Source organism: Pongo pygmaeus, chromosome 13 (assembly GCF_028885625.2).
Source record: "Pongo pygmaeus isolate AG05252 chromosome 13, NHGRI_mPonPyg2-v2.0_pri, whole genome shotgun sequence".
Lineage (NCBI taxonomy): Eukaryota > Metazoa > Chordata > Mammalia > Primates > Hominidae > Pongo > Pongo pygmaeus.
The window spans coordinates 100,351,945-100,378,300 of NC_072386.2; the positions used below are offsets into that span (position 1 = coordinate 100,351,945).

The 26,356-nt window shown below is 43.6% G+C and overlaps 1 protein-coding gene across 8 annotated transcripts in view; it reads left to right on the forward strand.

The window, feature by feature from the left end:
- The window catches only part of PALM2AKAP2 (PALM2 and AKAP2 fusion), a 388,965-nt gene that overhangs the window by 120,395 nt on the left and 242,214 nt on the right, over positions 1-26,356 (forward strand). For all 8 annotated transcript variants that reach the window (XM_063650274.1, XM_054500351.2, XM_063650271.1 and 5 more), the window contains exon 4: positions 25,384-25,498. In XM_063650274.1, the coding sequence (XP_063506344.1) occupies positions 25,384-25,498 (115 nt within the window). The remainder of the gene's footprint in view (positions 1-25,383; positions 25,499-26,356) is intronic.

Here is a 26,356-nt window from a genome sequence, read left to right on the forward strand (position 1 = left end):
ACATTAACAAACCAAGAAGACTTACAGTTAAAGAGGGCAAAAATATAATTTACTTAACTGCTCTATGAAATCTATTAGTGGATTTCTCTCTTCTCAAAGGAGAATTAATCAGAGAACAACTTTGTTGTTGTTGTTGTTGTTGTTTAAGAAAAAAAAAGAAAGAATGAATGAAAGATCACATATTAGCAGTGGTACCCTATTCACCTTGCAACAGTTGTATTCTTCGCACCTGCCCCAGGTTATAGCAACATCAAGGTCAAGCTCCCAATATTTCAAGTACAAATAAGACTTCACCTGTGCACAAACATGTGCTTACCCACTTCCATCCTCCCGACTTTTCTCTCCAGACTGTTTTACAGATAAGGAAACAGCTCTCAAAAGACCTCTCTCGGGTCTTTTCAAAAAAAATTTGAAAACACATTTTTTTTCCAGAGTGCTAAATTCATGCTTCTTATTTTATATATGTTAGAAATAAACACATAAATAATAAACAGTCTTGCACAGACTGGTTCATGTTCAATTCATAGGCACTGAATGTTCTTTATTAGGACATACTCACTATTGTTTTTGAATTATTGCACTTTTAAGAAATCAACCTGAAGATTAAACATTAGGAGTCTCGATAAAAAACAAGTCTCTATACTTTATGAAGATCTTAGGAATTTCTAACTGACTTTGGAACAGCCATTTGTTAAAAAACACTTTCCCATCCCAAACTCCACTGACTCCATTTTTCTTCTGCACTAACTCTCCCTTCCTCCTCCCCCATATTTGGAGCAGCATCTCTAGGTCCCATTCACTCTCCTACACCTGCCAAATCACCAGTGACTATTTAGGGGCTAAGTGCAAAGGAGACTTCTAAATCCTCACTTTCATCAACTGTTGAGCAGCAGTGGAAGCTGCTGAATGCTCCCTATTTCTTCTTGAAACACACTCTCTCCTTGTTTGCTTGAGATGATACTATCCTTCCTCTGTCCATCTGGGAAATATTGGTGCTTTGAGGTTCTTGACTTGGGGCTCCTTTCTTCACTTCTCCCATTCTCTGAGTGACATTGTCTGTTCCCATGGCTTCTGAAATATAGGCATTCTTTGATCTAATTTTTTCTCCAGACCTACCCATACAGCCAACTGCCCCCTAACCATATCCATTTGGATCCCCCAGACACCTAAAACTCAGCATGCTAAAAATTCATTAGTCATTACTTTCTCTGACCGATTCCTTTTCATTGATTCTTAATCTCATTGAAAAGCATCACCATGCACCCAGTTGCCCAAGTCTGAAATCAGGACATTGTCCTTGTTTCTTTTCACCCTTTCAACTCCTCTATCTAATCAGTAATTTTATATAATAAAAGGATTCTTGATTCCTTCTACACTTTTTCCTTCCCACTTCCGTGACACTAGTCCAGTCCACCATTATCTTTCACGGGGATTGACGCAAGATCTTCTCACCTAGTCTCCCTTCCCCTAGTGTTGTGTCCTTCTGACCTAACTTCTGCCACCCAGCAGAAGTGTCTTTCAAAGTTCATATTTGATGATGCTACTCTCCAGCTTCAAACCCTTTACCTGTTTTCCTTGGACTATAAGATAAAGTTCAACTTCCTTAATTTAGCTTAGAGAGTCTTTTATGATATGACCTCCTCTTACTTCTCTGGCCTTGTCTCTCATAATTGTGTCATCCCATTGCCAGCCACTCCAGCAACTACCTGCCATTCCTTGGATGTACCAAGCTCTCTCTGTGTCCCGTTTTTTGGATCTACTGTCCCTTCTCCAAGGAACGTTCTTCAGCTGCTCTTTATGTGGTTAACTCCTACTGAACCATCAAGTCTCAGCTGAGATACCACTTTCCCTGAGCCCTGAACCGTGGTTTAATGTTTCCTGTGGGCATTTTTACCTTAGAGCTTACTGTGTCATAGTACATTAGAAGCTGATTTCTTTCTCTATCCTCCTCTAGCCTCAGCTCCCTAGGGGTAAAGACACTACAGTGTTCACCCTTGTATTCTCAGATCTTAGTACACTGCCAGGCTCAATGGGTTTTCATACATATTTACATAAAGAAAGGAGAAAACAATGACAAAAGTACAGATGACATGCCCATGGATACTCTGGACATAAATGCTTGTAATATTTCTCTCTGGAAGCATTTCCAGTGGGAAGTTCAGCTTTTGTCTCAGTTACTCTGATTGGCATGCAATCATGACAAAAAACTAAAGGAAGGAGATTGTTTTCTTGACATTTACCTAGAAATATAGACAAGTACTGCCATGAACAAACCTTCTTGCTAACAATTCTTGCTCTAAAGTGGTTGATATAACATCCACTTGGGTCAAAATGATATAAGTAGGTATCCATTGAGTGTCATGCATAGCAATGGCAAAGTATTGGAGTTACAGAAAATAAGTAAAATCTTCTTCCTTGCTCTCAGATCTGACGGTCTAGGTACCCAATAGATGGGTAAACAAGTACTGAGAGATGTCATACTTGTCCTCGAGATAGTAGAAATTCAAGAAAGGAGTGACCATGGAGGACCTTAGGATTTGGGCTTTTACCCCACTGGTGTTTGGCTGAGTTAATCTTTCTAAAATGTATTCATCATTCAATCAAATGCTTCTTCTGGAGGCCAAGCATAATTAGAGATACAGAGATGAAAATGACAGTCATTACCCTCACGAGACCTATAATCTACCCAATAATAATGGGAGACAAGCCTTTAGAGTTTTTTAATTTGGAGTTTTCAAAGATTTCCTGAAGCTTCTGGACTGACATTTCTATTGTACTTGAGTCCCATCATTTGACATTAGAAGATCTCCTTCCAAGAAATATTTCTTACCACCAAAAGACAGTTAACTTTGACTTCAGACAGAACATTCTGATCTGCACCCAGAACCTTTAATACCTGAATTTTTTAAATCAGTGATGGTCCCTTCTTCTCAAAAGTAAAAGATAAATCAAATTCAATATGTCTCAATTAATTGGAAGGGAGTTTCAAGCTCATAGGAAATGAACTATGAAGCCATGTTGGGATATGAACTGAATGGTTGCTATTGAGATAGAGCAAATATACCTGGATATCATTAGGTGGAACCAGACTGGAAAATGGGGGTCCTTCCTTGACCTCAGTGAAGATTTGGCACTTTCAGCCTCAAGTAGTATCCCAGCTCCAGAACTGGGCCTGAGTTACTGGATAATGCTGTCATTAGGAAACTGTGACCACCTAGGAGTTGGACTGCTGAATGGGCAATGTCAGCAGGTTGTTACAGATACTCTATGCAGACCAAGCTCATTTGGCTCGTCTCAGCTCAGCCACCTGTTGTAAACAGCTGAGGGGTGCTTAGCTCCACATAGAGGTTGTCACTATCTCTGGTATGTTGTCTCTCCCTGGGAACGGACATGAGTGTGGAAACAGGGAGGACACAGTTAATTCCTGCTTTCACTGAGTCACTCTGTCCATTAGGAGAAACAGTCCAGGCATGGCTAGCCAAAGGGTGATTCTTCTTTGCAGGATCTTCTGTCTCTTTGAAGATGGGATAATCTCAGGCCTAACCACAGAAGCAGTTCTGGAGAAGAGTCAGAATAGCAGATTGGAAGCAGCTCACAGGGGCCTCTGAATGCTAAGTGGAGGGACTTAGAATTTATCCCAGAGGCTGTAGAACACTATTAGAAGTTTCAGAGGTATAATAAAGACAGTTGTGAGGTTAGGATGCTGGTTCAATGTTACAGTTAGAGCAAGGCAGGAGGTAGAGAAGTCAAAGGCAGACTGGGAACCAGCTGGGCAGGCCACTAGTTTTGGTTGAATTTGGCAAGACTGAGGAAGACAATCTACCAATAGAGGATGGATCAGGACACCAGAAAGCAAATAAAACAAGTCATTCAAAAATCCCAAGATCATCGTGGCTGGGCCAGAGAAAGAATCAGACAGAAGCAGCGCAGGGCTCTGGAGAGTTCCAGGGAGAAGCATTGCTGCATCTGCTGTCTCCTTTCCTTTTTCTTTTTTTTAATTATCAGCAATATCTTGGATCTGAATAGAGTTCTATCATGGATTAGGGTTTCTCTTTCCCCAGAGTTCCCAAAGACTGAGCAGGATCTTATTACAGATGCAGCGAAAAGAGTATGTTTTTCAGTATCAGACTGACCTCATCTGAATCTCAGCCTCACATCTCATTAACTACATGGGACCTTGGGCAAGCTACTTCACCCATCTGCAAAGTGGGAATCAATGATATGTATCTCATTTGGCTGTTGTAAATCTTAATCAAGTTAATATATGTAAAGTGTCTAATCAGTGCCTAGCACATAGTGAGTTCCCAGCTTCTATAGCACCCTTTCATCTTTCTCTCCTTATAGCATCAGAGAGCTTGTCTTCTGTAGCTCCTGTTTCTCTCTGGCCAGAGGCAGAGACTCCATGGGAGCATGGGAGGGATATAATCAGAACAGCAGCATTCTTTCATTATGAAGTCAATTCAGCCATCCCTCAATTTACTGGGCCCCTGAAAGGCCATACAGTGAGCCATCATTGTAGTGAACTAAAAGTAGCTGGATACTCCAGGAAGCCCTTCTAGTGGCCCTTTGTTAGGTGAGATATGTCAGCATTGACTTCTTTTGTAAGTGCTACTTCTGTTGAGTTCAGTGCGTTGAAAGGTGGAATGCATTGATGAATGTATTCAGTGCCTTGGCCGCTCCTCAGTTAGCTTTTAGAGTAGAGGACCTCACGGCCACCTGCCAGAGTCTAACTGTCAGTTTCCAGACATTTACTGTGCCCTTGGCCCTGCTTGGACTTTGGAAATCCAAAGGTACATATGACTGATGCCTGCTCTGGGAGGAATTCACTGTCCATACGGAACACATCTATGCCCTTTTGGTCCAAGTGAGAAGAGAACATGAGGGAGCAAGTGTGCACGCCCATAAATGCCGGTCCCTACTCAGTTCCCACTCAGTTCCGCAGATACCCAGGTCTACTTTATGCAGGTCCTTGTGTTGGTTTCTGGCATTGCTGAGATGACAGAGGCCCCAGTCTCTGGAGCCTCAGAGATTTCATGGACCTCTTTTTCTGCTTGAGCTCATGAGCCAGATATCACTCCTGGCCCAGGTCACTGGGTTACCAGATGCACGGGTGAAAGAGCTGCTCTTGAGCAAAGGGCCTGGGACACACGTGCTGGAGAAGCATGGTGAGCCAGCCTCAGGGAGGAAGAGCACTTTGCAGGAGCATGCTGTGCAGGGTCTTGCTGCTGCTTTTCAGAAGCAGGAGAGCCATGAGCCTTGGGGTTCACACCAACACCGAGACTGGCCTTTGGTGGCAGGGAGGATATGTGTAGCGGGACGGGTTGGCCATACTGGACCACAGGGCCACTGGTTGGGTTGTTCATAATTGGTCTTTGGGGACACCTACTGCAACACACTTATTAGGTGCCCCCTCTAAAGTGATGATCTCAATGAAGATGGTTCACATAGGCCCACTACTTCTAGAAGGCCCGAATCCCTGGACCTTCCCAACCACTTTTTCTCCCTGTTCCTGGGTTACATGGCTCAGCTGGATATCTTTGCACACAGCATTAAGGGCAAGTGCACTGTTCCTTTGAAAACCACAAGGGAACAAGGAGTTCAGTGTTGTGGACATTTAATGAACTTTCTCCTCCTAAGTACACAATACCAAATCTGCAGAATCACAGCTGTCTCCTCCAGCTTTACCTAAATTCCCACACGTGCTACCTCAGTTAGGGAACTATGACTTCACCTGCCACTAGATGGCCCTCCATGTGCACATAAGCTGCTCCCACATAGTGAACTTGCATCAGATTTTCTGGATTTTTTTTTTTTTTTTTACATGTAGACACACATGTGCATACACAATCTTAATTTTTACCATCCTTGAAGCCAATAATCAACACTTTAATTTTCCTTTTAGCATTCAAATGATAGAATGTATTATCATTCTCTGGAAAATCAGTTTAACATCAGAATCTACAGATATTCCTGAATATTGTGGGCCACAAAGCACATATTAAGATGAATTTGAATTTATTCTATTAAATAGTATGTTTTGGTTTATCTTATAAATGCTGTATTTAACAGACTGGTTTCTAAATTAAATTTTTTTAAAGCACTGGAAGAGAAAGGAAGCACAAACATTTGAATAGTACTTGCTCCATGGAGGCGGGCAGTGTTCTGAGATATTTTAAACATTAGCTCATTTAAGCTTCATAACTTTGATGTAGGTATTCCATATGCATCATTATAACCATTTTATAGATGAGGAGAAAATCAGATTGCAGCATGAAAGGTGTTTAGATTCCCTTTTTCCTTCCTGTCAATTTTCTTACCTATAACATGGGAATAAAATAATCCCTAATTGCTGTGAAAGGGTGTTGTAAACTCTAAAGCATTACACAAATGTTATTATTATTATAACTTGTGTTTCATGGGAATATAATTTTCATATGTGCTCAGGAGGCTTGTGATCATTCATTCATTCACATGAAAACATTTATGCGGGTCCCAGGTCATTGCCTCGGCATGAGACGTCTCATACCGAGATGCCTGTACTATTTCTAAAACAAATCTAGTCTGTCTTGAACTCTCTTGTAGCTGAGGGTTCCAGGGAGGTTGCTGTGTGCTTTCAGCAGGTAATTCTCCCTTAGTCTCAGGATTTAGAAATGATGGATGTGGTAGGACAACTTCAGGGGTGGGACCTCTGCTGAACACAGAGGTGGCCGGTGCTGATTTCACATAAGCCAAGCCAGCGGGAAGAGGCAGGCTGTTTTTTAAAATTGTTATTCTGGAACACGATGTACTATCTCTGTATCCAAGAGTTCACATTTCAAGTGGACTATCAGATCATCTCTTTGACAGAGGGCTTTAATTAAAAGCATGAGTCTCTGGATGGATTTTAAGTGGCATTGTTTTTCTTTGGACATTATGCAAGCCACTTCGTGCTGTAAAAGGGCTTTTAAAATTTGGCTTAAGGAATGCTTTACCCCTCAGGCTTTGATCCCTACGTGTGAATCATTTTGTATTTGGAGGTTCCAATTTGCAGTCTCCTGGTGTAAGGAAAATTCTACCCTCACAGAACATTTTGGATTTGAAAACTGAGAAAACTGCATCATTCTCGACATAACAGCTGTTGTAAAATAGAATTAGGGCTGATAAGTCTATAGGGATAAAGTTCACCAAAGAATATTTTAAACTTTATTTCCTAAAGTTTTTGTCTCCAACTGCCGTAATAAATGTATTGGGACAGTGACCCACCCACTCAACTCCTGAAGCTCAGTGTTCTCTGCACTCAGGCCAGGTGGACTCAGCCATCGAGGCCATTATCCTTGTCCAGCCTCCCGGGGGCGTGCATGAGCCAGGGCCAGGATATGGATACTTCTGCCTCAACACCATCTGTACCACTGGAAAAGGGCCCCAAAGGCCCCTCTCACTGCCATTTGTAAGGCAAAATGCTCTATTTTATCTAAGATAGGAAAAAGGCAGAGAGATGCCAGAGAGAATGCAATGACTGTTCCCATGAGAAACCAACAGTGCAGGGTGGCGATCCACCCGCAGCACATGCAGGATGCGGTGTTAGATGCTGACTCAGTTTCTCAGCCATACAGGAGAAAAGTTTCAGCATTTCTCAAACTCCATGACCATCCTTCAGTCGGCTACTCCAAGCTCTGTTTTGCTGCAGCCGGGTGAGGACAGTAATGCAGCCCAATAGGTTAAGGGGCTAGGCTGTCCTTGGGCTTGAGATGATTTCAGTCCCTGGGACATCTTAAATTAGGGCCTCAAGCTTCAAATTCATGCCTTGGCCAGCACGTTACCATAAATGATCACAGGGAGAAGAAACAGTCAGGCCAGGGATCGTGGCTGGTTCCTGTAATCCCAGCAGTTTGGGTGGCTGAGGTGGGAGGATCACTTGAGGCCAGGAGTTCAAGACCAGCCTGGGAAACATAGTGAAACCCTGTCTCTACTAAAAATAAATAAATAAACTTTTTTACAAAAAAAAGAGAAGAAATGGTCAGTTTACGTTGCATTTCCTCCTTTTCCTCAAGAAGAGGTGCCCTGTGGTGCCTGAGACAGCTGGGCCATCCCATGAAAGTGGCTGAGAGGTGGGCTAGAAAGAAAAGGAGGAAAATCCAGGGGTCCCACCAACCCCAGGCAATCTCTAGTCACTGGGCAACCTCAATCTACTTCTGGTCATAGTTTTACAATTTTGTGAGGGTAGAGGGGATGGAATCTTGCTCTGTCACCCAGGCTGGAGTGCAGTGGTGCAATATCGGCTCACTGCAACCTCCAAGCAATTCTCCTGCCTCAGCCTCCCCAGTAGCTGGGATTATAGGCCTGTGCCACCGTGCCTGGCTCATTTTTGTATTTTCAGTAGAGATGGGGTTTCATCATGTTGGCCAGGCTGCTCTTGAACTCCTGACTTCAAGCAATCCACCTGCCTCAGCCTCCCGAAGTGCTGAGATTACAGGCATGAGCCACTGTGCCCAGCAATAGTTTTACAATTTAATGTTGCCAACTTTTTTTTCAGCCCAGCCTGTGCAGCCACACGAATGCAAAAAGGTTAGCTTAGGAAGTTGTCAACATCATTATACTATAAAAATCAATAAATGGAACCTTCTTGCTTCCCACAGTAGTCCATGCTAAGCTTGGCTTCACCATCCCTTGCTTGGACAACTCCTAATTGTTCTTTATGATTTCACTCTGTACCCCTTTCACACATCCAAATCCGTTCTTTTCACATCTGTCCACATGGTCTTTCTAGAACATAGCCAATCCTATCACTGACTTAAAGCAAACACATAAACAGGCAGACAGACAAACAAGAAACTCAAATGGCTTTCTGTTACTTTCTGAATCAGACTCATTAGTGTGGCATTCAAGAGCCGTCATATCCTGGACCTGATCCTCCCCATCACTTTCTTTCCCTCATGAGTGCACTCAGATAGGCCAGTCCTACAGAGGTCCTCATTCACTCACTTGAGCCTGCCGTGCACATTTCTGCATGAAAGCCCCTTTGTCCATGTTATCACCCTAGCTTGAAATGCTGTCTGAGCACCTCTATGCCTTGATCATTTTTCTCATCATTCAAGATCCTACTGACATGTTCCAACCTCCTGAAATCCTTCCCTGCCTCCCTGCAAGCAGAGTTATTCAAACTCTCTTCTTTGCATTCCTGCAGCATTTTGGTCTTGCAATTTGAGCTCTGCTGTGCACTGCATTGTAACTGTTCATATAGCTTCCTCCCTCATGAGATGATGAATTTCTCAAAAGTAGAGACTGGGCAGCTGTTACTGAATATAGCGCAGCACTTGCTTGATAATGCTCGATAAACATGAATGAGTGACCCAGAACATTTCAAACTTCCCTTCCAAGACCTGAAAGACTCATATTTCTGGGTGTTTTAAGCTCTGTAATTTCTGCTCTGGTCACCTGGGCCAGGAACTGCCTGCCTCTATTTTCATTTCAGGCCCTTCTCTCTCTGCCAGATGCCTTGATCTCTGAGCCGAGTATACCTTGACCCAAAGCCATGATGCAGCCCTCAGCTTCTGAGAGGAAGGGGTAGGGTTCAGTAGTTGCGCCTCTGAGAACATGACAGAGAACAATAGCAGGAAGCGGCCAAGCGGGAAACAATCAGCCCGGCACAACCCATGTGGAGGAGCTTCCTGATTGGCTTGATCTGGTGGGAGCAGGAATTCTTACAATAACTCTGGAATTATCCCAGAGGGATGACAAATTTCTCCACTGAGGAGAAGCTGTCACCTGGTAATGTCAAGCACAGAAAACACAGTTAGCAAAAAACGAAACAAAACCCAAGACAAAGTTCTCTTGAGGAAGAGCAGTTTGGATCAGTTGGAAGCCTCCCAGCCACTGCCATAGCACCCCATGCTGACCTTCCTAGTCTCTGTTTCAGGTACAATTAAGTCGTCATCTCTACCTTCCAGATAGATATCATTCTCCTGTCCATGGCTCAAAGGTCAGAGGTGCTGTTTATTCTTTGGTGTCCTTTTGGGTAGTTTAGGGAAATCCATGCTGTAGGTGACCACAATAGAGAATGTTCCCTTTTAGAACTATATTGATTGAGCACAGGCTGTGTGCAAATACTCTTCTAGGCACTGTGGATGCCATAGCAATACATGCTGTTTCTGCTTTCATAGAGCAGTGATTTCCAAATCCTGCGTATCCTATGGAAAGATCAAGCAAGGCAAGGGGTGGAGTGACAGGAACTCCCAGTCAGCTTTCTCCTTAAACCACAGCAGCTCCCTTTGATCAAGATATTGGAAAAGAAAAATCTACCCCAAAAAGAGGAAATGCTGAAAACATTTGAATTGGAAGTGGTTTCATTTGCTCTTAGGGAGGACACAGCGCAGTGTAGCAGTTAATATTCTAGGCTCTAGCTACGAGCAGACCTGGGTTTGAATCCCAGCTCTGCCACTTACTGGTGGAAGGTCATAAGTTGCTTGAACTCTCTCAACCTCAAGTTCTTCATCTGTCAAGTGTGAATAACAGTAGTAGATATTTTACCAAGTGCAAAGAATTGAATAATGCTTACAAACCATTTAGCGTATCATCTGGCATTGTCTATCACAGTAAATGCTCAATAAATGTGAGCTATTTTACCACTGTTGTTTGACATTAATTTTTTTTCAATGAATGACTCACTGAGATACTAACTCATGCGTCTTGAACTCATGCGTCTTGAAAACACAAACAGTCTCTCCAGAGTAACCTCCAATGTGGACAACAGGCAAAAATGTGATTATTCCCAGTTTGGGCATTTGTGAAAGGTGTGGCTGAGGCTGTATGGATGCACACACACACACACAGAGGCCGATGGGAAAATCTAACTCAGCAGGAAGGCTATCACAGAGTGCTGGATTTAGGCACAATGAGTAAACAGGGATTTGGAAGAGAGGAATGCACCACATAAACAATTTTCACAATCTGGTATGAAAGCCCAGATGCTTCCTGCATGAAGGGGTGAACTCAGAGAGAGTCACAGGGCAAAATGAAGTAAATGGTGAGACTGTCCATCATTCTGGCCCAACTCCTACATATCTGTGCATCTTCTACTTATGGTTTTATTTAGGTGAGAGTAAATAAGAGTACCTCATAGTAGATAAGAATAGTACATTACACACACACACACACACACACACACACACCCCTGGGGTTAGATGAAATTGTGTATTTGGGGAACTTGGGGTAAAGAGTACAGAGCCACATAGCAGTTACCTTCTGCATCCTCCTGCTTCAGAGAAAGCAAATAAGACCAGTTTCTTTTTAATCTGTTGTTTTTAGTAAGTCCAGGATTGATGTTAATTTGAATTTGTTCTTTTAAGATTCATTTCTGACCGAAAGAATTGAGCCGGAAGGTCTGCTTGAGGCTACTTCCAGTTGAGAAACAATTTATATGTTCATTGAGACAGTCATTTGCTCAGCCAACACTTACTGAGAACTTTCAATGAGGCAGATTCCTTGCTAGATACAGGCCAGCTAGATGCTAGAAGCCATCATCAAAGAAAGATGAAAAAGAGATGGTAATTATCCTCTAGAGGTTTGTAAACTGGAGTTAGAGAAGGGAGCCCAAAATCCATGAATGAGTGATTAAAATACAGTGGGATAAAGTTGGTGGTAGAAATACGTCCATGAGATATGGCAGCAAAGAGGAAGAGCACCTTCATGGGAAGAGTCCAAAGAAGACTTCCATAAAGAGATGATACCTGAGCAGATGCTTTAAAAATGAGTAGTAATTACCCATGGGAAGGGGAAGAGAGAGAACAAGGGCAATCCAGGCAGAGGGGTGGTATGAGCAAAGGCATTGAGCCAAACAAGGAAATCTTCATTTCTGCAGGTAAATGAGAGGCTGGGAGTGTGTCATATCCATGAGCTTTAGCAGAGAGCCCATGAGGGCTTTTCAGCAGGGGAGTGCTGTTGTGGTGTGTCTAGGCACATTCTGGATTTTAGGGTGATGGGGCTGCATAGAAGCAGAGAGATTGGTTAGAAGGTTGTTGCAGACATTTAGGAGAGAGCCTATACTAGGGCTGAAGAGAAGGAGCTATAAAAAAGAGACTGTGGGGCAAATTGGCTTAGTGGCTAATAAGACACTTAGTTGACCTGGTGACTAATAAGATACATGTGTGTGATGATAGTAAGCGAGGGGCAAGCCAGAGGTGAAGACAACATCTAGGTTTCCCTCCTAAGTAGAGTGGATTAACGGTGGTACCAGCATCTGAGCTAGAGAATAGGGAGGAGCAGCTCTATGGAGAAAGATGAGTTTGGTCTTGTATATGTTGTGTATGTGGACCATCCAGGTGGAGACATTCAAAATACAGTTGTACATAGAGGCTGGAGTTCAGGAGAGATGCTGAAGATATAGTTTGGGTAGATTTAAGCATGTTCGGTAGGAATTAAAGCATGAGGCTGGACATGAGTAGCCAAGAATTAAATGTTAATCAATAAGAACAATAAAACAAATAAACCTTAAGTGGTGGAGTAGGAGAAGAGGTGCCCATATGGAGAACATGGCGTCATGGTCTCTTCATCATGGAGGAAGAGTGATCAACAATGTTTTTAAAAACGAAGAAGTCAAACAGATCCACACCAAAGAGGGTCCCTTGGACGTGGCAGTCATGGACTTGACTCGGAGCAGACGCAGCAAGGCATGAGGGCAGAGGGACTGAGGCTGAGGCATGGACTTGACTAAGAGCAGATGCAGCAGGGCGGTGAGGGCGGAGGGACTGAGGCTGAAGCATGGACTTGACTAGGAGCAGACACAGCAGGGTGGTGAGTGCAGAGGGACTGAGGCTGAGGAGGGGTCAGGATGTGAGGATGTTGAGGCAGTAAGAGACGACTGGCCTTGGGGAAGTCTGGAAGAGGGATTCAGCAGCAACTAGAACAGGATGCAGGGTCAAGAGAAGTTCACTTATTTTCAGTATGGAAAGAAATAATTCTTGTTTATTGACTAGCAGGAAGGAGGCATCTTGGAGAGAGGTGAAGACACAGGGGAGAGGGGATAGTTAATGGGGTACCCTCCCAGATCAGTCTGCACAAGCTCAGGTGCACGGGTGGAGGTGCTGGCCTTCAGCAGACAGTCTGAGTCAGAGGCTGGAAGTCAGAAGGTGTGGCTGGATGGGACTTTTTCTCTTCCTAGAAAAAAGGGACATTTCTAGGGGGAAAAGGGGGGGTTTAAGCTATTGAGAAAAGTATTGCTTTGAAATGAAATAATCTCACTTTCCTGTAATCAAAACTCTTTATTTCTGATGAAACAGACTCAAATAGGAATCACAACGAAGAAATCAGTGCTCAGCTCAAGCCTGGAAATGATTTCCTATACGGAAATCCACTTGCACAGATTCTGATAGTGTGAGTCATGTGGTTCCAGATGGAGTAAATATACACGAAAAGGAGAGAAAAGCTGGTGTCTCCATGGGCTGAAGCACACTTATGGAGAGGGAAATTTTCATTTATTTGTATTTGGGCTTCAATATGATTACATCACCATCAATAATGAAAAGTGCTGCCATGTCCCAGCTGTATACTTAGATCAAGACATAAACAAGTCCAATATAGTTCTTTTTTCTCACTGAATATCTAAATTTGTATATTTGAGGAGAAAGTAGAAAAACCAAGCCAAGATTTTAAAAATTACATTTACTGTCACCATCTCCAAGTTACATTCACTATAGAATCCTTTAGAAGCATGTTCTTGGGTAGCTTTGCTTTTTATGCACTCAACAAATATTTATTGAGCATTTGTATGTACAGGGAAGAATGTGAGGTACAGTAACACAAAATATATAGTCCTATCTCTTAATAAGCCTGCACTTGGGAGAGAGGAGGTACAGGTAGGGTTGGGAAGGATATATTTTTAACTCTCTAATACAAGGCAGAGTGTACCAAAAGTTAGAAATGCTGTGGAGAATCAGAATGAATGAACATACCAGGCTGGGCGGGGGTGCTGGGGGAATTAAGGAAAACATTCCTAAAGAGATGTAATTTGATTTGGGCTTTTATTATGATATCTGTTTTCAGACAATGGAGTTGAGAGTGGGGAGCCCTTCCTGGCTTTGTCAGGAGCAGTTTGAGGTCTTGGCTGAAGACAGGAAGGCATAAGGCTGGAAAGGGGTGGGAGCAGAACATGGAGGGTGTGAACTTCCAGCCGAAGAAGTTTGATGGGGTTTGGGAAGGAGGTGAGAGGGAGCCACCAGGAAAGGATGTGAGCTGGACCTTTGGAATTCTTAAAGGGACCCTTGTCTTCTCTGCCATATTTCTGTCTCAGGGATGACGTGAGAAAAAAAAAAAGAGGAGGAAATGGGCTTGAGTTTCCACTGACACCTTACAGTCAAGGAAGGCCCTGTTCTTTCATAAGGAAAAGTGGAAATCCTCTGTTTACTTAAGGGCCATTAACATGTTTTCATATTAAAATACCAAATGATCTGCCGTGACTCCAGATAGACTCATCTAAATAAAAGGAAGCTGTTTCCTTACAAATTGAGTCACAAAGGATAAATATTTGGGGAGTGCCATAGAAACAAATGCACTGTCTTCCTGAAATGTGGAAAATGAATTTTGTAGCATTGATTTTCATGAAAACAATATTCTTCCCAGTGCTCTACCTAGAATATTGAAATGGAGGTATTAAGATAGATGATAGATAGGACAGATAGATTGCTAGAGAGCCAGATTAGATAGATAGATAGACAGACAGACAGACAGACAGATAGATAGATAAGATAGATAGATCGATGAGGTTAAATATTCTTAGGATGGAAGAAGGGGTCAGATAATCACGTCTCAGACAGATCTGGAATTCCAGGCAGCAGGAACTAATGAAGTGGTCTCTTCAGAGTTTTACTATGGGATGAATTCACCCCTGATTAGTTTTTATTCTTTGAGTCACTTCTCTCAAGACAAAGATCTTTGGGCAAGAGTTTGGTGGGCCTAGCTTAGATACATTTCTACTCCTTGGCCAGGGATGTGAGCCCTCTGACCAATAATAGTTTCACCAAATCTACAAGGAACCCCGGAGAGACTTTTTTCCCAGTGGAGGAGCTGGATATTGTTCCTAAAAGAAAAGGGCAGAGGGACCCTGGGCAGGCAAAATTTTCAGCTGCCTGCCACCTTAGCCCCTGTCCCCACACTCACTTCTGAACCACATGTGATCACTCTTCTCTTCCCACCACATAACTGAAACTTCAAGGTCATGGGTGAGCTCTATGTTGTTAAGTGTTATTTATAGGAGCGATCAGCTCACTGCACTGCAAGGCTGGAAAGGTGTTTAATATGTAAACTTAGCCATGTCTTGGCTCTTTCTGATATAATTCAGCTGGCAAAGGCTCTGGCAGGAAGCCAGACGGACACAAATAGCGCACCAAAGAGATGCTAAGACATGGGTGATTATAATTGTGCAAGGAGTAGAAACTTCTCTGCTAAGACTTTGGATGTGGCAGAGATTTGGGGAGTAGAAGGGGGGCAAAGCACAGTTCCAGCCAACCCCATTTACAAGCGTTGATTAGCAGTAATGAATTCACAACCTTGCAATTGCTCATTTTTTTTCTTCTGCTGCTGAGTCATGGATAAGACTCTAAGCTCTGATTAGCTGTGATCCCCAATTCTCAGCACAATTCTAAGAGCATTCATTCAAATTCAACAATATGTGGTAAGTGTCTTGTATTAATTAGGATTCCATGTGGATGCAAGGAACAGAGACCCACAATAACAGTGGCTTAAACAAGATGCTTATTTCTCCCTTCAATAAAAATCCACAGGTATGCAGTTATGTAAACATCCACAGGCATGCAGTTAAGAGCTGTTTGGTGGCTGTGCCCTGTGAATTCCTTAGGGACCCAGACCTGTTCCACTTTAACCCTAAAGATTGATCCTTGTCAACAGTGACCAAGATGGCAGTTAGTGCCTCAGCTGCATACATGTGCATTTCAGGCAAAGGATGAAGAAAGAACTGGAGAAGAAAGGGCTAAAGAAGATTCTAGGAGCTGACATATAGCACTTTCACTTACATCCCTTTGGTCAGAGCATGTGGCTACAAAGGATGCTGAGAGATGTGGCCTTTACTCTGTGTGGCCATATGCCCAGCTCAGCCACAGGAATGACATTGCTTTGAAAGAAGGGGAGGATGGAAACTGAGCAACTTAGCAGTCCCCTTTCCACTTTTACTTGTGCTGAATTCATAAACATGTGGGCAGCTTTCCTCTCCTCTGAGCAGCAAACACTTCTCCTGAGGTTCTTGTTTTGGCAGGTTGGCCAGACAGGCACCCCACTTGACTGCTCAACTATGAAATTGCAGTTCCAGAGAAGAGAACAGGTCTGAATTAAGCACCTTAAGCCAGTTGGTCAGCATCTCCTTTTATTCTGAGAGTAGTTACTGAGATTCAAACCCATGTCAACTGAGTAGCAATGTGTTTGGCTATAGGGTAGGGCGTAACCCTAGTCTATGTCCCTCAATAGTGAGTTATTTCATAAAGGCTCAGCCCATCATCAGGAATACGCTGGTCTTGCTTAAAGCTTTTTCAGAAGTGTTCATAGGGTCCTGATAATTTTGTGAGCACTTCTTTACTGCTTCTCTTACCTCCTCTTTTAGTTGGTGCTGAGTTCACTGCATGAAGGGTCCCAGGAGTCCTCTTTCCCCTTGGTTTTTCTACTCCTTTCCTTTTCTGCTCTTTCTACCACCTCCTACTGCTGGGCCTCTTTGTATCTGTACTCCACCATGGAAAATAAGTTTTGTTTGCCCCAGATCTTCCCATTTCCCAGAGTGGAGCCGTTATAATTCATGATGTTTACTGAACTTGATCTCTGCCCTTTCAAGGGATGGAACTCAGATAATGAAAGATATAGGGAGGGATACATTGCTTAAATCTGTGAGTGGGCATTACGATAGGCCTAAGTGTCCTAAGAGGGATTGGCTTGCCATGGGAGGTGGTGAGCTCCCCATGTGTGGAGAAGTTCAAGAAGGTGTGAAATAATCGTTGGGTGGAGGACAGTTCAAGGACTTCATGTTTCTGGAGAGCAATTAAGTTCAATGGCTTCTACTCCCGGTCTGACCTGTGCTTCTGTGAGCTTGAAAAATATATATTGTGTTGCAACGTGCATTCTTGAGGGAATGAAGGTAAAAGGGCAAGTGGTCATGGGAGGTCGTCAAGGATAGGGGCAAAGGGTACTGGTTTCCCAGCCAGACCACCAGGGTCCAAATTCTGGCTGCACATCATCTCTGCAACCCTGGACAAGTCAGTGCTCTTTCTGTGTATCCATCCGTCTGTGTCATGGGAGTTGCAGATTTTTTTACTTCATGGGATATTGTGAAGATTAAGTATTATAATGTATGTAAAACACTCATAACAGTTCCAAGCACACAGTAAGCACTCAATAATCCTAATCCTTATGATTATTATTGTTACATATATTACTGTATCTAGCAAAAACAATATTAGAATTGTTAGTATTATAATAATTATTATTATCATTGATGGGGAAGGAAAAATGAAGCCCACCTGAGTTGACAGGCAAGACCCTCTCCAAACAGTAAAACAATTAAAAACCAAGTTGTATTTGTCTGTGCTCCTTTGGATTCAACTGACCAACACCCAGGCAAAGGGAAAATACATTGGCTTGCTTTTTTTTTTTTTTTTTTTTTTTTTTGTGAGATGTAATCTCGCACTGTCGCCCAGGCTAGAGTGCAATGGCATGATCTCGGCTCACTGCAACCTCCGCCTCCCAGGTTCAAGCGATTCTCCTGCCTCAGCCTCCCTTGTAGCTGGGATTATAGGTACCTGCCACCACGCCCAGCTAATTTTTGTATTTTTAGTAGAGACGGAGTTTCACCACATTGGCCAGGCTGGTCTGAAACTCCTGACCTCAAGTGATCCACCCGCCTTGGCCTCCCAATGTATTGGCTTTTGTAAGTAAGAAGGGCAAAGGAGTAGCTGAGGATCTGGGAAGCAGGAACTGGAGATTGAATGGCACGGGTCCCCAGCAGCCAGCATGCTCTGTCTTCCCTTCTGTTTGTTTGGGCCTTGCAGGAAGGTAGGCTCTCAGCAGAGCCTTGAAGGCCAGGTATTTGAGAGCCAGGCAAGTAGAGCAGAAGGAGAGCATGAGTGAGCCATTGGGAGTGGGGACAGGAATGGCGAGAACCTATCCGAGGCACCGTGCTGAGCTATGAAGCTGGAGGGCAGCGCAGGCTGTGACCCGAAAAGGCCACACAAGGCCACATGCTCCTGAGTGACAGGAGGGACATGTGATATGCTGGGCCTTGGCCCATGCTATCTCCTCTGCCTGGCTCATTTTCTCCTCTTTTCCACCTGGTGAATGCATCCTTCAAGGCCCAGTTAATGCATCATCTACTTTGTCAAGTTTTTCTCACCACCTGTATCAGTTGAGAATTGCATTCAGCTGTGATCACAACAGAGTCTTAAGCCCATAACAAGCAATCTGGAGCTAGACATTCCAGAAGTGGTGTAGTCTTTCCATCGTGCCCTCTGGGACCCAGGCAATGCCTCTCTTTCTGCACACTCAGACATACTATTGCCCCTGTGGACATGGGATTACTGCTCTGCCTATAGCATCATATCCCTTGCAGTAGGTAGAATAATGGACCCCCAGAGATGTCCACACGCTAAGCCTCAGAACCTGTGAATATGGTAGGTTCCATGGCAAAGGGGAATTAAAATTACAGGTGGAATTAAAGTTTCCAAACAGCTGACCTTAAAATAGGGAGATCAGTATCCTGGATTATCTGGGTACACTTTGTATAACCACAGGATCCTTAAAAATGGAAGAGGGAGGCAGAAATCAGAAGGAGGGGTGGCTGCAGGGAAGGTCAGAGAGATGCAACAGTGCTGGCTTTGAAGATGGAGGAAGGGAGCCATGAGGCACGGAACGTGGGTGACCTCAGGGAGCTGAAAAGGGCAAGGAAATGGATTCTCCCCTAGAGCCTGCAGAAGGGAACACAACGCTGCCAGCACCTTGATTCTAGCATGGCAACCCCCGTGTCAGACTTCTGACATACAGAAATATAAGATAATAAATTTAGATTGTTGTAAGCCACTAAGTTTGTTGTAGTTGTTACAGCAGGAATTGGAAACGAATGCATCTCTTTAGCACCAGATCCCTGTACCTGGCAGGAAGGAAGGAAAGGCAAGTGTCACTTAAGCCAACGCTCCTTTCCTTTTTTTTTTTTTTTTTTTTGAGACAGGGTCTCGCTCTGTCACCCAGACTGGAGTACAGTGCTGTGATCATCACTCACTGCAGTCTTGAACTCCCGGGCTCAAGTGATCTTCCCACCTTAGCCTCCAGAGTAGCTAGAACTAAGGGTATATGTCACCATGCCCAGCTACCTTTTTATTATTTGAAGAGATGGGGGTCTTGTCTTGCCATGTTGCTCAGGCTTGTCTCATCCTCCTGGGCTCAAGCAATCCTCCAGCCTCAGTCTCCCAAAGTGCTGGGATTACAGGCATGAGCCACTGCACCCAGCCCTCCTTTCCCTTTTAGGGAGTTGTGCGGAAGTCCCTTTGGATCATTTTTACTTACATCTCATTGGCCAGAGCTGTTCATGGCCAGCTTTATCTTCAGTGGAAGCTAGGATACATAATTTTTTTCAGGTGGGCACGTTGCCATCCCCAACCAAATAAGGATTCTGTTAGTTTGGAAGAGGGGGAGAATTGATATTGAGAAGACCACTCAGCGTGGTCTTGAAACCCACCACACACTCCCAGGCAGAACCAACTATTCTACAGCATGTTGTTCTTTCCTCTATTATTGCTATTTTTGGTTTGTATTGTAATTTATGTGTTCACATGGCTGTTTGCATTACTTGACCAAGAAGTCTCATGAGCAGACACTGTGTCTGATTTATTTCTCCATCCCTAGTGCTCAGCATAGTGCCTGCTACAGAGAAGGTGTTTGCATGAAGTTAGATGGATGAATGTCTAAATAAACTTTGAAATAAGAGCATGATCGATGGACTTCCCAGAGCGAGAGTTCCTTTCTATTTTCTTGTGAGGATGATCTATTGGGGTTAGGTAGATTTTATACGACCATTTGACCATGATTGCAACCTCATCTCCAGTAAATTAAACCTACCCAGCTGCAGTGTGTCACCTTTCCTTACGGCTTACTACAATTTGCTTTTTGCTCAGAAGGAACTGAGCAAGCAGGTTAGAGGCTGTTATGTGCACCTGCCACAGCCTACGGATCCTCAATTAACCTTGCGTATAAATTACACTTCCTGCCCATTCTTTATTTTTAGCACAGCAATATCTACTTGGCTCTTCCAGAGAAGACTGCATTAGATTTCAGTCATGAAACTACAAAACAGTGGCATCTGCAGCCTGGCTGGGATGACTGTTGTTAACCCCATGATGCTCTGTTCCTTGGGAAGCTGCTTTGCCCCAGGACTCAGGTTTTCCTGAGAAAGAGAGCAGCCTGGACTGACCACACCCTCAGAGCCTGGCCCAAGGCCACATGTGAATTTATAGAAAAATCTGCTATTGGATCTGACATAAACTCTCCATTTCCTTCATTCATTCCATTTGGGTTGAAACTCAGTTGTTGTCATCACAAAGGTTTCATTTCGTTCCTTTTTTTTTCTCTCCCTCTCTCTTCGTTCCTTCTCAGTTACACAGTATCATGACCCAAATCTTTAGCACCTGAGCTATATAGCGGAGAGCCTTGAAACCCATAGGGCCAGGGCACGCTGTGGAGACAGGCCAGCCAGTGGGCATCAGGTCGCAGAGAATTCTTAACCACTTGAGGTTGCTTCACTGGAAGAAGTGAGTTACTGAGAGACAGCCATTTTCGGTTTTAGTCAGCCATTTTTATCACGATCTTGTTTGTTTTAGAATCCCCTATAGTGCTAGCTCGGAGTCCAACCAAACAAGCTCTGTAAATGTTGATTTTGAATTTAAATAGATGTTGGGGTGCTCCCATTTCCCCTTCACTAGACACATGGGAAGCTGAGGCCCTGGCCCCTCTTTCATGCCACAGCCTGGGAGATGCTGCCTTCTCAGCAGAAAGCCTCAGGAGGTATTTTGAAAAGGGAATTTGTTGTTTTCATTCTGGTTAGATAAGTAACAAATGAATTTTTTAAATTGGGAAAATATTGAAAATTATTTTTTAAAAATGAAATCACCTTTAATTCCATTACTCAGAGACAACTATCACTGACATTTTTCTGTTTTTTCAGTCTTAATTCTCATGAAGGGGTACCCTGTTTCCCTCCAGATTTCTCAGAGGATTGAGGATTAGGGAAGGGAAGAGAGGGTGCCTTATGTTCTTTCTAATCGTTTAGCTTCAGGTATTATTGGGATATATATAAATATATATAACATATAAATATATGTGTATATGTATTATATAATTGGCATGTACATTATTGGAATATATATTAGTAGGATATACATATATATATATAATGTATACACACTTCTATTTGACCTGTACCAGTTCATTATTACTATAATAATGCTAGATAACACGCCCTCAAATTCAGTGGCTTAAACCCAAAGTCATTTATTCTTGCCCACACTTCTGTGAGTAGGCTGGGTATTTGCTGATCGAGGCTAGGCTTAGCCAAGTGGCTCTAATTTTAGGTGCATCTGAACTATATAGCTGAGAGCCCTGAAACCCATAGGGCCAGGGCACACTGTGCCTATTTATGGGTTGGCCGCAGGTCTATTCCATGTGTGTTCTTTCTGTGGTCCAGGCTGAAGGGGCAGCAGCTGCCCAGATAAGTTATTGTCTTGGCATTGGAAGGGGTGCAAGAGGACAATCTCAACTGGGCAAGCACTTTTCAAGCCTCTGCTTGTATCTTATCTGCTCACATCCTATTGGCTAAAGCAGGTCACATGGCTGCGGCCAGTGTCAAGGGACTGGGAAGTGTATCCCATCCACCATGAGCCTAGAGCAAATCACATGGTCAAGATTGACATCAGTGGCTTGGGGAAGCATGTACTCTTCCCATGGAAGTAAGGGAGGAAGGAAGAGAATATTTTTGAGAATAATGTAATCTTTTTTTTTTTTTTTTTTTTTGAGATGGAGTCATACTCTATTGCCCAGGCTGAAGTGCAGTGGTGTAATCTCGGCTCACTGCAGCCTTGCAGCCTCTGTCTCCTGGGTTCAAGCGATTCTCCTGCCTCAGCCTCCAGAGTAGTTGGGATTACAGGTGTGCACCACCATGCCCAGCTAATTTTTGTATTTTTAGTAGAGACGGGCTTTCATCATGTTGATCAGGCTGGTCCCAAACTCCTAACCTCAGGTATACGCCCGCCTCGGCCTCCCAAAGTGCTGGGATTACAGGCATGAGTCATCGCAACTGGCCCAAGAATAATATAATCTACTGTACACCCTAAATATCTGCTAAAGTACTCTGTACTTTGAGATTTAAATCAAATCTGCTCAGACCAGGCGTGGTGGCTCACGCCTATAATCACACCTCAAATAAATAAATAAATAAATAAACAAATAAATAAAATCTGCTCAGAGCCCACCTGGTTGGTAGTATCATCCAGTCTACACAGGGAACCTCTAGTCCAGAGCTCCTCTACTCATTGAATTAACTCAGTTTCTGGATAATGTGACTGTCTTGTGTGTTGCTCCTATTTCACACTCATATCTCTTTACTTACTCTCCCCAAAATAATTTACACAGATGTGTGTAGAAGATTTTGCTGAACATCTGGAACAGCAAAGAAGTTTTATATTTCTATGTTTGTATCTCTAGATTGGTCAGCCCCCTCTCCATAAATTCTCTTTGCGTCTCGCCCACACACAGCCTCTCAAGTTAAAGCTTGCTGAAGAATTCACTCTTGTCTCCGAAATTCTGAAAGTCTTATCTTGGCTGGGCCATACCTTTGTGCAACTTAGCTCAGCTTTTTAAATTCATTCAATGTAGGTGTATTGAGCATTTGTGCCCTCTGTCTGAGGAATTTATAATCTAGTAGGGGAAATTAATAATTTATGTTACTATTTGGGGCCAGAAAATTCTTTGTTGTAGGGTGCCATCCGGTGCATTGTGGGATGTTTAGCAGCATCCCTGGCCTCTGCCCACTAGATGCCAGTAACACCAGTCCCACCCCCTTGAGCTTTGGACAACCAAAATATCTCTAGATATTGCTGAATATCCCCTGAGGGACAAGATCACCTCAGTTGAGAGCCACTGCTCTAATATATGGTAGACTTGACCAGACTTCTGATAAAACAAAATAATGTGCTAAGAAATGTTCAGAGGGAAGCGATGTTATTTCCTGGCAGTGAAATCTGTGAATGCCTCATGACAGGTGGCATCTGAGCTGAGACTTCGAGAATGATTGGGAGTTTGAGTTGAGTTTCCTAGAGAAGGAAAAGACATGGGGTACATGTGGGCAAATAAGAGTGGCTCTATTTGACTAATGCATGAAGTGAAATAGGCATGTTGTTAGAGGGGAGCTGATAGGTACTGGGAGGCTAGATACCATGGGGACTTACAAGCTGTAGGACTTCTACTTTTACCCTGAGTGAAATGACAAATATATCAGAGCTGTGTTCATTTGGAGGAGGTTAATTTGGATATAGGGCTTGCCTTCATAACCCAAAGTAATTGCGGCAAAGACTTATCCCTCCAGAGGTCATTTTTCTGACACCCAGGAAGGAAACAGAAAGGCCATCTGAGGGGTACAGTATGTTGCTAAATAAATTCATGCTTGGATCTTGGTGTTCCTTACCTTTCAGAAAACCCCACTCTGAACTCCTTATTTTAGGTCTAAGTCTAATGGCCAGTTCCCGAGAGCAGATTAAAAGATGGAAAAAGAGGGCCAGGCATGGTGGCTCACACCTGTAGTCTCAGCACTTTGGGAGCCTGAGGCAGGAGGATTGCTTAAGCCCAGGAGTTCAAGACCCACCGGGGCAACATAGTAAGACCTCACCTCTACAAAAAAAAAAAAATTAAAAATTAGCTGGGCATGGTGGTGTGTGCTTTTAGTCCTAGCTCCTTGGGAAGCTGAGGTGGGAGGATTGCTTGAGCCCAAGAGGTAGAGGCTGCAGTAAGCTATGATCATACCACTACACTCCAGCCTGGGTGACAGAGTGAGACTCTATCTCAAAAAAAAAAAAAAAAAAAAAAAAAAAAAAAAAAAAAAGGAGATGGAAAAGGAGGAAGGCAAGGGAGCGGACTTATATAGGCAGACACAGACTCAGCAGCAAAGCTTCTAGCACAACAGAGGGGAAAGAGACCGAAAGAAAAAATGAATGAATGAGTGATTGAATGAATGAACCAATGAATAAATTCAGATTAAATAATTCAAGAGGCACAGCAGTCTAGAGTTTTAGCAAGAGAACATTTATCCCTTCATTGTTCCTGAAGACATTGCTGCATATCAGTGCCATCCTACTATGCCAATATATGTAATGTTTAACAAGGTGGGGGATGTGGAGAACACTTTCAAACCCATGTGGTAAGAGTTGCTCAATGGTTAGGAACAGGCTGTAGAGTCAGAGCACCTGGCTTGAATCCTTGCTTCAAGGCTCTGTGGCACGAAAGCCTGCTTTACTAGGTTACTTCACCTTGCCAAGCCCTACTGATCTCGTTGGTAAAATAGGGATTCCCTACTCACAGGGTCATTGGGAAGTTTGGATAAAATAATCCACATGAATTCTTAGCTCAGTTCCTGGCACGGAATAAGTGCTCAGTAAACACTGGTGGTAATTATTATCATTTCACTGAAATAATATGGCTGTTGAGACTTTCCCCAAATCATAGCTGCAGCTGCTGTTCTGGAATATTTCGAGTCTCCTGGCAGTGCTGAAATTTCCCTTTTATAAAATACATAGGATGGCGTGAAAATTGAGGAAAGTTCCAGAAGGCAGGGGCAGTTGCATCTGTCTTCTTCATTTCCCCTCTTTTTGGCAGTAGAATCCAGGCCACAGAGGGAGAGGACACCAGGCTCCCAAGGGTACTGGCCACCAGCTATTTCTTGGCAACATACTTCCTTTGAGCAAGAATGGCCCTTTACTTTTTGGCCAACCTGAGAGAGCACTTACTCTGAGCCGGCCAGGAGAATATGAAGCTATTTTCCTTCTGATGTTATGTCCTATGCTATGTAAATATAATCTCCCTCCAAATAAGAAAGGTGCGCATGCATAGGGTTGGCAGGGAGACATCGAAGCATATTGCATAGTGGTGGCTGTGAACCATTGGAGGCAGTGCTGTGTTGATTTCCCTTGACCAATGTCTGCCCAGTGGCAGAGCTGGAAACACAGGATGCTGTGTAATATAAAACCTTGGCCTGGCTCCTCAGCGTAATGTAAAACAAAGCCTGCCAGGAAGGTACAAATCGCCCAGCAGGAAGGAGCTGCTCTCTTGCCCGTGAATGGCAGGACAATAAAGTAACTTGTCCTTTGTTTGTGTGTTTTCCAGGCTGGAGCAAGAAATACAAACGCTAGAAAGTGAAGAGTCCCAGATATCTGCCAAAGAGCAAATCATCCTAGAGAAACTGAAGGAGACAGAAAAATCCTTCAAGGACTTTCAGAAGGTGAAGAAAACAAACACGATTTCTCGAAGTTATTTCCATAGGGAAGTAAGGCCTAGCAAAATGGTGCCAACCGGGAAACAGGCCAGTTGGCATTGATGAGAAATCTGAGCCACGAACTCTATGAAATGAGGGGCAGATGTGTGAGGACCAGGGGCCATCCTGAAGCTGAGCATGACATATCTTTGGGTGTGGGACCATCTGGCCTGCTGCAAGGCATAGGGAAGAGTCATTAGATTACCCCATCTGCCTGTTCTCCAGATCCCTGATATGCCTCGTGCCTGAAAAGCCTTCTCTTATTGGACTCTAGAATTCTAAAACCAATTCTGATGAAGCAGAATAAACATGCTCTTTGTGGCTTTAATTATAGTTTGCTTTTTGAGTCTTTCATTATAAAAAGGCCAGAAGCAACACCCTATGAAGTGGACATGAATTCCAAATACAAAGAGTGTAAATACATGAAATTTTGCTGTATATAAAAACAGATGGCGCCTGTGATCCCAGCACTTTGGGAGGCCGAGGCGGGTGGATCACGAGGTCAGGAGATCGAGACCATCCTGGCTAACATGGTGAAACCCTGTCTCTACTAAAAAATACAAAAAAATTAGCCAGGCGTGGTGGTGGGCCCCTGTAATCCCAGCTACTGAGGAGGCTGAGGCAGGAGAATGGCATAAACCCGGGAGGCGGAGCTTGCAGTGAGCCGAGATTGCGCCACTGCACTCCAGCCTGGGCGACAGAGCAAGACTCTATCTCAAAACAAACAAACAAACAAAAAAAACAGATGGTGCTGTGTGTCAGAGTAGAGTCCGTAAAACCAGTAGGCTCTGAACAAACATCTCAGGACCTGCCTCCATTTTATAA